Source organism: Nycticebus coucang, chromosome 3, assembly GCF_027406575.1.
Source record: "Nycticebus coucang isolate mNycCou1 chromosome 3, mNycCou1.pri, whole genome shotgun sequence".
In the NCBI taxonomy this organism is placed as follows: Eukaryota; Metazoa; Chordata; class Mammalia; order Primates; family Lorisidae; genus Nycticebus; species Nycticebus coucang.
In genome coordinates this window covers 20707058-20721416 of record NC_069782.1, presented here as the reverse complement: position 1 = coordinate 20721416, position 14359 = coordinate 20707058, and the positions used below count along the sequence as shown (strand labels likewise).

General features: G+C 41.4%; 1 protein-coding gene across 6 annotated transcripts in view; it reads left to right on the top strand.

Annotated features, from left to right (window-relative positions):
* The window catches only part of MYBPC1 (myosin binding protein C1), an 87626-nt gene that overhangs the window by 6403 nt on the left and 66864 nt on the right, over positions 1-14359 (top strand). For all 6 annotated transcript variants that reach the window (XM_053582977.1, XM_053582974.1, XM_053582976.1 and 3 more), the window contains exon 2: positions 12323-12364. In XM_053582977.1, the coding sequence (XP_053438952.1) occupies positions 12323-12364 (42 nt within the window). The remainder of the gene's footprint in view (positions 1-12322; positions 12365-14359) is intronic.

Here is a 14359-nt window from a genome sequence, read left to right as displayed (position 1 = left end):
AGCCCTCCGAAATCAAAGTAGTTATATTGTCTTGTCGCACTCAAGTCTGCTCTGGGTCGATTGTCCCAGTTTAATTTAGAGAGTACATTTGTTTTAGACAACAAGCTAAATTTCAGGATGCTCCCATTCATGGGATGGAATATATGTGAGCTTTTATGTACATTTCCACTGCAAACTTTTTGATCCAGTCAGATTGGGCAGATTGGAATGTGAATTAGTTGATCTGGCAGAGAAAGACCAGGATCATTGCTCCCAGGCCTATTTCTTTCTGTAAGATGAATACACCGAAAGCTACCTGTAATCTGACTTTCACCATGCCTCTCAAGTCTAAATCCACTTTGTGAAGACTTTGGCTCTTTTATAGTTACGAATCCTTCTCAGGCCACTTTGGCACTTCGATGCAATATCTAAAATTATGTTTAATAATATGTCAGGTGTTGGACCTTATCATCTTGTTTCATTCACTTTTTGACTTATATTTAGCTATGTAGGCTAAACAGTTTGCTTTTCCAAGACTGTCCAAATTATTCTCTAAATAGCACCAGATCTCTTTGAAAATCCCTTAGGAACTCTCTGGCTGAATCAGGTAATAGCCATTACCTTTAAAATTTTTTCATATACCAGGCTGAGCTTGGTGGCTCTCGTCTGTAATCCTAGAACTCTGGGAGGTCAAGGCAGGAGAATTGCTTGAGCTCAGGAGTTCAAGGCCAGCCTGAGCAACGGTGAGATCTTGTCTCTCTAAAAAAATAACTGGGCATTGGGGCAGGAGCCTGTAGTCCCAGCCACTTGGGAGTGGATCAAGGATCACTTGAAGCAAGTGGATCACTTAAAGCAAGAGGATATCTTGAGCCCAAGAGTTTGAAGTTGCTGTGAGCTATGATGCCACAGCACTCTACCCCAGGGCAACTGAGTGAGACTCTGTCTCAATAAACAAACAAAAAAAAAAAATGAAAGAAAGAAAAGAAAATTTCGTATATCTTGAAACAGAATGCTCTACTTAATAACTATTCACCTATACGTATAATTCTACCTATGTGTTTAGGATTGTTCTGCACATAGTATGTATTTTGGCTTTTTCTTTATATATACTAAGTAATATTCATTATTAAACATAGTGTCAAAAAGTATATTATTCATAGAACATTCTAGACAGTTTAAATTCCACCTCCACCATGTACTATTACTTATACTTTGTATACCTCAGTTTCCGCATCTATAAAATATGAATAAAACAGTACCTAACTGACTGTGTCTCAGTAAAAATTAACTGAAATAAGGTAACGTGCTCAGAACTGGGCCTAACATACAGTAAGATCTCAAGCAGTAAACTCAAAAATCTTGTTTGGCATAAAGTAGTAAATGCCTCACGTTTAATACAAACTTGGAGGCCATCTCTACCAACATAAGGTGTATAGCAACTATCACTTACTTCCTTGCCTGTGGTAATGTTTATAATCCGCTCCATACAGGTTACTGCTATTCTAATCATCATTGCCACCACCGTATTTCCTTTTCTTACTTGTAGTGAAACATCTTAGCTTTCACCGATAGAAGCTCAGGTCAAATATAAGGTCTATCTTCCAGGGCCTCTTCTGTGTTCCCACTGAAATGCACCATGTCCAGCTGGGGGTGTCTCTGGTTGTCAGACACAAGGTGATAACTGGTTGGGCTGTTCGTTCACCATTCCATTGGGGGGTGGCCTTTCTTACCCAGGTGAAAGAGTTACCCTGCAGAAGTGACTGTTTCTGACACCAAGGGTTACCAGGCTTGAGTGTGTGCAACACTGAGATTTCTCTCTCTACAGAAGTGCTTTTTGGTCTGAGTTTTTCTGAGATACCCTTACTGAGAACACTCCACGGCCACAGATGGATATGGTGGGTGATTGATTGAGTGCTGCTGTGATTACTGCGGTGGAATTTTATTTTTATGGCCCCACCTGGCATCTTGCCTCTCCTTCCTCTATTTTTAAAAAGTTACCCAATGAGGCACAGCAATGGCTTAGGGCAAGGCCCTGAAGGGATTTACCCCATAACTCTGTAACCATAAATAAGCAACCATATATAAACAGGTAATGCAGACCCTTGGGAAAAGTGAAGGGTTGAAGGGGAAAACTGTTAACAATTCAAATCACTTTTGCATCACTTTCCTTTTGACCTGTGCTAAAATGTTCAACTCCATCAACTAGAGTAAAGTTCCCCCTGGTAACCTCATCAGTGTCACCCCAACCCCCATTTGATTCTTAAAAGCATGGTAAGAGTAATGAAGAAGAAAGTCATAAGATCTTAGCAAAAGAGGTTGTTTGCCTCTAGCCCCATGTGAACAATGAGAAGCTGTTTGTTGCTGTGTAGTAATGACTGTATTTAATCCTCTTCCTCTGTGGAATGACATCCTGAGTTGAAACATACATAATTAGAAGAGTGAAAGAACAAGCTCACTAGGAGAGGAGGGAAAAAAGCCCTGAGGATTCAGAGAAATTCCAAAAAACTGAATATTGAGTCACTGATTAGTTACTTATTTATTTAGTTATTTAGAGACACCCTTGGTAGAGTGCAGTGGCATCATAACTCACAGCAACTTCACACTTTTGGGCTCAAGTGATCCTCTTGCCTCAGCCTCCCAAATAGCTGGGACTACAGGTGCCTGCCAAAATGCTCAGCTATTTTTAGAGACGGAGTCTTGTTCTTGCTCAGGCTGGTCTCAAACTCATGAGCTCAAATGATTCACCCATCTCGGCCTCCCAGAGTGTTGGGATTACAGTCATGGGCCACCACACCCAGCCTGTCATAGATAATTTAAATAATCAATATACAATTAGATTTCATCTATTCAGAACCTTAGAGTACATTCTGACAACATTTGGCCAGGGTAAATAAATATGGATTAAATTCATGGAATCATTCTGAATAGATAGATTCTCTGCAGAGCTAAGGGTTAATTGTGTTCCATAACTTCACAACCTTATTATTTCAACCAATTTGGAGAGAAACATTTCTAATCTGGAATATATTATTCCTTGCTTTTAAAAATATGGTGGATATACTTTAACTTTGTCTTAAATTATAGATAATGGTAATTGGTAGTGCCTGATATCCCAAGAGCACAAATTCTTTGCTTTGTGCTAAATGGGTTCACACTGACTTGTGTTTTGAATGTGTGTCCAGTTTTTTGTAGCTTTCCTGCCTCATTCCTTGCTAGAAGCTTGCTGTTTTCTTTAGGACTCTGGTCAGTCAGCCGGTGAAGCTGCTCCCCTCAATCCCCCTTTGTTGTTTGTTATGGTAATCAATCTGGCTGAGTAGTTTGGAGCACCACTTCAGGAGGAGCTGGGTGCCTAAGGCACAACACTTAAAAAGGATCATGTAAATACAGCGTGAGCACCTAAGAAGGAGCCCTCCTTAAAGGTTCTTCCTTAGGCTCCCTACCTGCCTGCTGTAGCCTGCCCCAGCCCCAAACCCTGGCTGTACTGAGGACCTTGGGGGGCTTCTCCCAGGAGTAAACCACAGGGACTCTCAGTGCATAGAGCTTGAGGAGTTTCAACCCTATGCATTTTGCTATTCAGAGTACCTTTAAATTTGCTGGTCAGAAGCCATTTGGATAGGTGAGGTTGCTAGGTAGCTGATCTCTCTCTGCCACAGGGAAGTGCTACTAGACAATGATGTCTTTTTGTCTCTATTGCTATGATGTGCTTAGGAAAATAAGTCATTGTCCTCAAAATCAATGTCTGGTTTTTATGGTGATAATTCATTCATTTTATCAATTAAGGCTACAAATATTTCTCAAACAATGTTGTATATGGTGAGCTGGGTTTTTTCTTTAAAAAACAAAAGCACACACAAAATTGTTTTCTAAAGAAGATTTGCAATAAATACCAAAAATTAGTTCTCTAACATTTTGGACTCGGGTCCATTTGCACTCAATAATTATTGAATAGAAGAGTGGTTTATTTATGAGAAAATATTGTATTACAGATCTTAACTTTAATTTCCAATACAGTAAATATTGTATTATAATGTGATTTTTGCCATATTATAAATTAAAATTGTGTATATGTATTATAATATTTACTGTATTAGAAATTAAAATGGATGAATGCTTAAAACACAAGCATACACAAGCAAACATTCTATTAGCCGTCAGAATATTGATATTATCATACATTATATGTCATCTGGAAAATTCCACTGTATATTTGTGAACGAATGTGAATGAAAAAGGCAAATACTGTTTTAGTGTTCCAAGTATGAGAACCTGACCTCCTGGACTCCCTAAAATGGTCTTGGAAGCTCTTGAGGGACCCAGACTGTACTTTGAGGGCCACTGTTATAAACCAATTTAGAATTGTCTCTAAAACATCTGTAATTCCCTTAAATCCCAAGGTATAATATATCCAGACCCATTCTATAATGAATGGAGTGAGGGACAAAATAAGCAAATAACTGTGAAAATATTAAATGAAACATTGATTTGTATCCAAATTCTCTATCACTTATACATAAAAAATACACTTTCATTTGTATTTGCTGATTTTGGTACATTTATAATTAATATAAGCAGAATTTCTCTGTGCATCATGAATGTATCCATGCAAATAATATTTTATGTTGAGGCAGTTTCTCTTTTGCTGTTGTTATATAAGGTTGAGGCAAGAGTATGGATAAAGTGCCAGCTGCCACCATCAACAGGGGAAATGCCTGAAGGTGTTTATTTCATGTTTAACCTAAAAAGAAAGACAATTCGCTATACTACCAAAGTGACACCACAGGAATTGATCAGGGAGAGCCTTATTCATCATGAATTTTACTTTGAGAAAAGAAATTATAATTAGGAATAGCATACAATTTTTCTCCCACACCTCATATTACCAAAGGATGGTTTTCAATATTTATTTTTCAAAAACTTTCCCCAAAAAGTGACAGAAAGAAAGCCACAAAAAAAAACCAAGAAGCCAAGCACCCAATAACAAGTTATTATGTGTTCTTCCTGTCTTTTCTATGCTTATTTAATGCATTCCTATAATATAACTATGATCTTTATGTTCTCAAAAAGCTAAATTAAATTGCACATGAGGGCCCATAAAATATTTTTAAGTAAGTCAAATAATGTAATGTTTGAGACAGTGAGCCCATGGGAAGAAATGAACTGAGGTGGCATGTAAGAAGAGGTAGGAATTTTAATGAGTTTTAAGACGTAATTTTTCCCCCCTTTACTGACAATGGGACTCCTGATGGTTGAAAATACCAATGGACTCTGCTGGAGAGAGCTGCACCATTTATGGAGCTACTGGTTTCCTAGTCTCTCTCGGCAGCAGCACAAAGGCCACATATGGAGCTGTGTATTTAATAGCTGCCACCGGTGCCCGTCAATTAGAATGCCCTGGCACAGGCTGTGCAGGCATGCCATTGGTGGCATACCTGTGCTTTTTACAGTAGGTGATCATAGGAAAAATCCACCATAAATAGACCAAGCCCTTTGAAAGCATTTCAGGGCTGCAGAGGGAGAGAAAGTCTATATCTATGAATTAGAAAGGATCAAAAAACAGACACCACCCTTGCCTAAGAAGGAAAGGCCTAGCTTTAAGTTGCTGGTTCACATCTAGTGCCAGGGGTGTCCAACCTGTGGCCCGTGGGCCACTTGCTGATTTTGTGAAGACTTTTTTGCTTATTTGTGGTGTCAGATATTATGAAAATCATGCACTGACTTTTTTTTTTTTACTAATCAGATTGCATTTATATTTGTGTATTTAATGTGTGAGCCAAGACAACCCTTCTTCCAACGTGAAGCAGAGAAAAAAAAGTTGGACACCCCTGATAATTTGTCCATGAAACTATTTCCTTGAGCCTTTTTTTCCCCCAAAAGTATCCTGATTTTTCCTTTTTATTCATAAAAGTTTTAAAACAGGGCCAAGTGCAATGGCCGAAGCCTATAATCCTTGCACTCTGGGAGGCCGAGGCAGGTAGAGTACTTGAGCTCAGGAGTTCGAGACCAGCCTGAGTAAGAATGAGACCTCCATCTCTAAAAATAAAAAATAAAAATATTGAAAAAAAGTTTTAAAACAGATGCTTCTTTTGTCTATCCTGTTGACATGTTTTCTGAGTGAGATGTTGTGGGTAGGGGAATGAAGAGAGGATAAAATCCAAACTGTTTTCACCTGGCAGAAAAGTACCACAGAATTTGCCTTTCAGCTTTTAAATAGGCAGAAATATAGCAGGACCTCACCTCAATAAATAACCATTTGCTTGTTCAGATTTAGAGAGTTTACCAAGGGCAGGGTCCTCCTAACTAGTAGGACACATCTAACCTCTTGACAATACTTGGCGTGGTGGACTGAAGGTTGTTTGCTGAGAAACTGGTGGGACAGGTTCCTTGACTCAGGTTGCTTTGTTGGTTTTCCAGCCCAGATTTTAAAAGGAGGGGATTCCTTAGAAAGGTGAGGGGTAAAATATTCCTGAGAGCCAAAACTCTAGCCCTAATTGCTCTCTTGCCCTTGTTAAGAAATGCAAGGTAGGTGTTGACTGTAAGAAATCTAAATGATGGGGTTTGGGCAAATGCCTCTGGAGCCCTCAGCCAGCGGGAGGGAAACCAATGGAAGACATAGTGTTCCCTGTGGGTAAAGCAGACGAAGAAAGCTGCCCGTGGAGTGCCAGGGGACAGTTCTGGAGTGCCAGGGGATCATTCTGGATTTCTTGGCAGCAAGGAGAAGGGGCTTTGTGTGGTAGGAATAGTCTGCCAGTCAACTATATTTATGGAGCACCTGCTGCATGGAATTTGACAAGGAGGAGGAGAAGGGCCTTGTCCTCAAGAAGCTTGTGATTAAAGGGAGAAGGAAGGAGCCCATCTACTGTAAACCTGGTAGCGTTCCCATCCACATTTGAAAAGAGGAGTGGGGAGAAGTGATGATATTTGGACAGTAGATGGAAACTTGTCACAGATCAACAGTGTCAGCAACACTGGGGAGCCTTTTAGAAATACAGAATCTAGAACCCTGCTGCTGCAGCCCCCCCCCGGTCAAAATTTGCAGTTTTCATAGATACCTAAGTAATCCATATGCATACAGCAGTTTGAGAAACAGGGGTCCTCAAACTACAGCCCGTGGGCCACATGAGGTGGTGTGATTGTATTTGTTCCCGTTTTGTTTTTTTACTTCAAAATAAGATATGTGAAGTGTGCATAGGAATTTATTCATAGTTTGTTTGTTTTTTAAACAATAGTCTGGCCCTCCAGTGGTCTGAGGGACAGTGAACTGGCCCCCTGTTTAAAAAGTTTGAGGACCCCTGATGGAGGTAATGGATCTTGAATGTTTTAAGAGAGCCGAGTGACCTGGCTCAGTGGCTAAATTGACACTAAAGGGAAGTTCATTTACCTGTAGTTTTCTTAAACATAAGGTTCTTATCTCACTTATTTCATAACATCCTAGCCCTTGTTAAATTCATGATGCTTCTACCTATGGTCCCTGTTCAGTGAGGTGGTGTGGATGCTGCTGGTAATGAAAGATTCTTCTAGAGGCAGCTAGTGAATTTGAGGAACATGAAAATGATTTTTAGAGGAGTGGGCAAAGCTGGGTATGACAGAAGTTGTCAGAGTCAAAGGTCTGGGTCAGAGAGGGCACGAGGCCCAAGCAGTTCCTTCGAGGCGATGGAGGATGCCTTGGGACCCAGAGACTCACCATCTAGATCACGTGCTGCTTGGTCTTCCCCACTTGTGGTTTCCCATCTCTCCAGGGTTAGGACAGCTGGAATCCTTTGTTTCAATGCTCTGAAAATGACTGAGGTTCATTTTCTCTCATGCTTTCCATCCCACCATGATTGATTGATGGATTGATTGACTGATCTACTCATCTACCTTACACAGAATATAATGCATATACATTTCATTAAACTCAATGACTATTCCAATTTTACAGTAGGCGTGTGAGGGGCCTACCTGCTCAGGGGTCCAATCCCCAAATGTTTTCTTGACCCCTACCCCAATTCCAAACATGGTCTAACATGGTGCCCCCCACAGACCTGGAAATACAACAAATCCTTAGCAGGGGGCATGTGTGGAAAGACATGAGTGTCTTTTTCACAGACAGGTCAGAATAAAAATGAGGGTAATAATGCTGATAACTATGAAGAAATAAAGCCTGTTTCCTGCCCCTGTTAACTTATTCATTGCTGCCAATGACCCTTGAGATAGGCTATGCTATTGCAGTACCCAGCAGACTGTAACAAACTGGTCAACATGAGGTGGTCAACATAAGGAACTAGGCCTACCGTACTGACACATACACGTGGGGCATACCCAGTCGATGAAAATTAGATCAGGTTAAGGAGGTGGTCAATGTAGGGCGGTGGTCAACTGTGAAGGTTCTACTATATTTCCATTACATAGGTGAGGAAATTGAGGCACACCCCACTCCCACATCTTGACAATAAGACCAATCAATTATGTTGGGGGGAAAGGAGTAATTACACTGAGAAGTCCATAACCTCACTTCTACTACAGTCAGGGAACGTGAGCCTCAGAGAAGAGAAGCTCAGGCCCACGTTGCAGAGCCCTGGCACTGAGTCTGCAGATGGGGCAGAGCCTGGCTCCTTTATGAGCTGTGAAACATCACTGGGCCCTCAGTTCATGTCTGTGGAAGGGGTCGGTACTGAGTCCATAAAGGCCAAAGGAGCATAAGAATTTGTGTATACTAATCCTGCAGGCAGGGGGTGGCAATAAGTGGTTGCTACTTATTTGTTCCTTCACTGGCTACAAAGTAAGTGGTTTCTGTGATTTAAAGAAGGAAAAATTCTGGTTCTGCCTGTGGGCATACATTTTCCTATTTCCACTTCCTACAATCATCCTAAGAAGGTCTCAGCATGAATAGCCTATAACAGTTGTGTAGTTCTGGCTATCCGATACAGCAATTAATAACCAATGTTCTATGGATTTGGTGGAAGTTGAATTAAGCCCTTTCGATTCTCATTTTGGTTTGACTTTGAACCTGTGACACTGATGATGAAGGCTACAGACACAATGGAAGTGGAGTATTTGCAGGGCATATCCCGTTTCAGTGCCCGAGATGTTTCTCTTTTATTTGGTTGATTAGAATTCACCCTTAACCTTATTTGGATTTTAAGCCACCATGGCTTCCCTTACAAAATGGAACTTTGTTAAATAGATGGGAAGAATGCATGGTCAGTTTGATGACCATGGTCAGTTCATCAAGTCACCAAAGAAACTCTTCTTAATTCTTTTGTATCAATTCACTATACACTTAATGTGTTTTCAGCAACAAAATAAGATAGCAGGGATATAGGAAGGAATGAAAGCTGTCTGTCTTTGTGTGGTTGGGGAGAAAAAGAAACATAAGTATACTAAGACTATTAGAAAATAATTAAATTGTAGTGAATAAGAGTGTATTATCATAGGTCCAGAATGCCAGGAGAGTAAAACAGGAGAACAAAATGGAATAATTAGCTCTGAGTGCCTTGAGGAAAATGTCAAAATGAGGGATAAAGTTTGCCAAAGTGTAGCAATGGTAACAGTTCCTGCAGCTAAATATAGAGCTCTCTCTACATGCCAGGATGTATTTTACAAAGGATTAGCACCCTGAGAGGTCATTTATTTTATTATTCTTATTTCACAGATGAGGAAACCAAGGATGTTAGAGACTAAGGAATTGCCCAAGACTATCCATAGGCATAGTCAGGACTCAGACCTAAGTCTGAGTGACTCCATCACATGAAGAGAAAAAGCATGAGGTCTGCTGGGGTGTAGAACACCACTCTTCTCAGTGGCAGAAAGGTCAGAGATGAACAGCGCCAGCTCTAGGACAGAGAGGCCACGGGAGTGTAATAAGAGAGGGGAGAGATAGGGAGTGCCTGCTGGCAATAGCTTTGGATGCTAACCTGGGAAGTGCAGACCTAACCAGACAGCTAACAGGGACCCTCTCCCGTAGAATAACAGGATGAAACCCGGGCGTGGGATAAATAACTCCTGCAGCTGTGGGGCACAGAGACAGGAGGACAGAGAAACTTGAATGTTCAGAGAGCCAGGGAGAGGTCCTCAGGCCTTGCACAACAATGGGCCCAGTCCCAAAGGTAACGTGTCAAAGAAATTGGCCTCTCACTCCCAGTATTCTGATATCCGTGTGATGCAACAGCTCGTCCAAAGTCAAGAGGTCGACATTAGGTTTTCATTTCTGCACTCGGATCTCTGAACATAAAATGCTTTGAGTAAGGATTTTGTCTTCGGATTGACAATGGTGTTAACAATTTTTTCCATGATGCTGTGAAGAAACAAAAGCATTTCTGACAATGCCATGTAGGGGCACTTGAGTTTTCAGTACCTGCAAAGGACATCACATCCTGTCATGTTCTCTTCCAGTAGCCTGTGAGGTTACATGGTTTCTTTCCTTTGATTATATATTTTTATCTTTCTCCTTAGAAAATAGTAATATACTTATTTATGGCTATGCAGATGACAATAATTTTTTAAAAACTGGAATTTATACCAGGCACAAAAAAATTAGTGATGACAAAGGACATTGTTGCATCCTGGCAGGCCTGCATCACACTTCTCTATTTTTCTTTCTGCTTTTTTTTTTTTTTCTTTTTTAATTTCACATTAATACAAGGGTACACACAATTAGGTTGCATTGTTTGCATTTGTAAGGTCAAGTCCAAGTTGTATCTGAGTCCTTCACCCAGGAGGTGTGCCATAATCCCCTACAGTGTGCCTGATAGGGGAGAGTTTACTAAACCCCATCCCCCTCTCTATTCCCCTATTCTAGAATTTTATTGTGTTTTTTTTCTGATGGGGGCCTGCAGTTGTTCATCTATCTGTTTCAGATCAGTATTGAGTACCTGGGATGCTTGGTTTTCCATTCTTGCAATACTTTACTAAGGGGAATGTTTTCCCAATCCATTCAGGTAAATACAAAAGATGCAAACTCCCCATCCTTTTTTTGGGCTTAATAGTACTCCATGGTAGACATATACCACAGTTTATTAATCCCACAATGCCATTACTAGGTGTCTACCCAGAAGGAAAAAATCATTTTATCACAAGGACATTTACACTTGAACATCTATAGCAGCTCAATTCATAATCACAAAGATGTGGAAGCAGCCCAAGTGCCCACTAACCTTCGAATGCATCATCTTTTCCTGCTTGCTGTGAGCCATTCATTTTTCCACGCTCATTCCAGCCTGCCTAGAATAAACGAGGGCACTTAGCCCACACAGAGAGAAAGTTATTTTGCCACACTGCTTGTTGTGAGGCATTGTCCTCCTTGCTAAGAGTCACTTGTGGAAAAAACATGAAAAATCCCAGACACCAACAAAGATAAGAGTCCTTGGATCCCACACCGTGCCTGCAATACAAAAATTTTTCTGTTTTTATATTTTATTTAGTAATCAAGTGAAAACTGTTTGAAAAGAGATCCCCTCCAGTAACTGCCTCTTCCTACCCTGGAGATGAAGTAGCCGGTTCACTCACATGTCCCTGAATCCCAGTTCTGGGCTCCCACAAGGGTTCAGCAGGGGAATTGCTGTGCTTTTTGGTCATAGATACCTTTTTAGCTACTTTAAAATAGCATATTACTTTACAGAAAGTTTTTATTTTTAAGAAAACAGACTTCATCATCAGACTGCTTTGTAATAACTGGACACATGAAGTCAGATGTCAAACCTCAAAACTAGAGTTTTGAAATGTTGGCTAAGCCAAAACCTAACATTGGATAGGTGTGGAAACCTACCCCAGGGATGTGCACTTCCAGAAAGGACCACGAGAGGGGTTAATTCTGTTGCCAGTGAACAGCAGCTTTTCTCACAGAGTCAGAGGACCTTGTGATGTCACTGTCATTCAGAAGTGTCCTCCTGAGAGCAGGGTAATAAGGAAGGCATTGAAGTATCCTGGCTCCCTGGGGAAAAGGGATCTCATGTCTGCCCCGACTTCACCTTAGTCCCTATGAGATGTGCTTGGAGTGTGTCACTCCATCTTCATGGCAGCCCTGTCTACAAAGTGGATGTTGTGGCCATTTTTCCAGAGAATGAAACAGGCTCAGCTCCATTAAATGCCCTACCTGCTGCCTGAGGGGATAGTTAGGTGGCAAAGACACCCATCTCACTGTTATCTTTCCATCACTACACTATGCCCCCTCCTGGAAATCTGTGTGGCACCGTGTACAAACAGCGGTGCGTCCTGGGTCTCTTGATGCCACAGGACAATCTTTCCCTGTGTCTCGGGTGGACAGGTACAATGGCTGTCTGGAGTGGAGGGCAGCCTGCCGCTGTGGAAAGCAGCTCTTCTCTGTGATAAGTGACCCTAATGCTTTCATTTCTCCTTCCATTTCTAGAAAATGAAGTCCAAGCCCCGGCCCCCACCCCACCCCCGGGAGGTGAGTAGAAACCCTGCCTCGCGTGTTTGGGCTGCAAATACAGAACCACCACCCCAGCATGATTGGGCTGCCACTGAAGCTGTGAGCTCTAACTTAACTCCTACTGCTGAGAAGCTGGATGGTGACATCTTGTAATAAGCTGATAATAAAAATAATTCATTGCTTTTATGTAAGCCTCTCATGTTAATTTAATTTTGATAGCACTTCATATATATCACAGGAAGGATTCTTACAAAACCTTCCAAGTTATGCAAAAGTTGTTGCCATGACCATGTTTTACAGTGCAAAGACTGAGCTTCCAGGGAGCGAAGGATCTGCAGGGCTTTTTTTTTGTATAGAGAAGGTCCTTGTGAGAATGGGGAGTGGATCTCACCTCCACCCTGGAAGCAGCCCCTTCCCACCTTGAACTATGTCACTATTGAGCACTTGTAGAAACTGTCCAGTGAGTTTCCAGGAAGGTTTGGTGGCCTCTGAGGTTACATCAGGACCAGATTCTTGGGTTCTTAGTACCATGTTGCCCACCAACTGGCAAAAAAAAAAAAAAAAATGAGTAAAGAGATCCAGTGAAATACTCGACACGTGGACACAGCCTCCAGTGACATGTGATACGTGAAGCCCGTAGACCTAAGGAAGAAAACAGGATTGAAAGAATAGCAAGTCCAAAGGGGAACTGTTAAACTCCCACCATGACCCCCTGGACTCTACTCCCTCCAAAGCCCCCAAGATGGAAGCAACCAAAATCATGTGCACTTTCTCATGAAGACCCCGAAGTGCCCTTTCTCATAACTCTTCCTCCTTGAAGAGGATAAGAAACTGGTATCCATTGAAGAATTACTCCCTGGGTATTTACTGCAAGTACAACTCTGCTCTAGCCCTTCAGAAGACACATATTTACCGATAGCAAGATGGAAACACATTGTATGTGTTGGAATGGCGGGTCTCTAAATAGTCCCCTGTACTCAGTTTGCAGCCAAATAGAAAATGAAATACAGCCTAGAAGGCACTTAAATTAAATTAAACCCAACCACAACGTTAAAACATTAGGCAACACTATAAGAAACCTCCCAATGCAATGATGAAAGGTGGGTTACTTGAATTGACAGCGTGGGAAGAAACCAGGGAGTAGACGGTCACTGCAGACTGGTCTGGCCTAGGTGACAGCAGGAGTTGAATAAGGCCTCTGTCTCTGATCATCTTTTCACATGGAAATTTATAAGGGAATCATAAAACTCTTCCACCTGGCAATCATTTTTCAGGAGTGCAGTTCAGGAACCTCTTTTGTCCTACCAAGAATACTAGATTCATTCACTCAAAACATTAAATAATTTGGAAGAGTATTGCTATGTGTTAAAATGAAGGAATCAGGCAGGGGACAGGGGGCCCATGCTTGCAGTCTCAGAGCTTTGGTAGGATGACTTGAATCCAAGAGTTTGAGGCTGCAGTGAACTGTGATTGCACCACTGCACTCCAGGCTGGACCACAGAGCCAGAGCCTGTCTCAGGGGGTGAGGGTTGGGGAGGAGGAGAAAACAGGCTCAGTGCCATATGAGTTCAAACAGGGGCATGCTCAGATCTTGTTTAAGATCTTTTTCCTTGGTATGTCTCTCTTTCCACGGTCAGATTTATTTTGACCAGCACTGGTACATTGAGAACCTACCAGGCACAAACCTTTCCTTTCTGTTCTTCAGAGCAGTTACTGACTGAGCCACTATAAACTTTCCCTTTTTAGGCTCTATTTCATATTTGAATAATATTAACCTCCTACTGCTAAAGTGTCTCCTTTTAAACTCTTCTAAAATGGTCTATTCCGAGTCAAAAAAAAAAAAATTCTTTCTTGAAATAATCCTGTCTTACATATTCTACAAGTCAGATACTACACTATTTGCAGGTGTCTAAACTATTATGATTCTGTACACAGAGAATGGCAAACTAGATGATCTCGACTGTTGGAATCTGATGTGACTGCTCTTGTTTTGTATTTTTTGCCACTAAACTC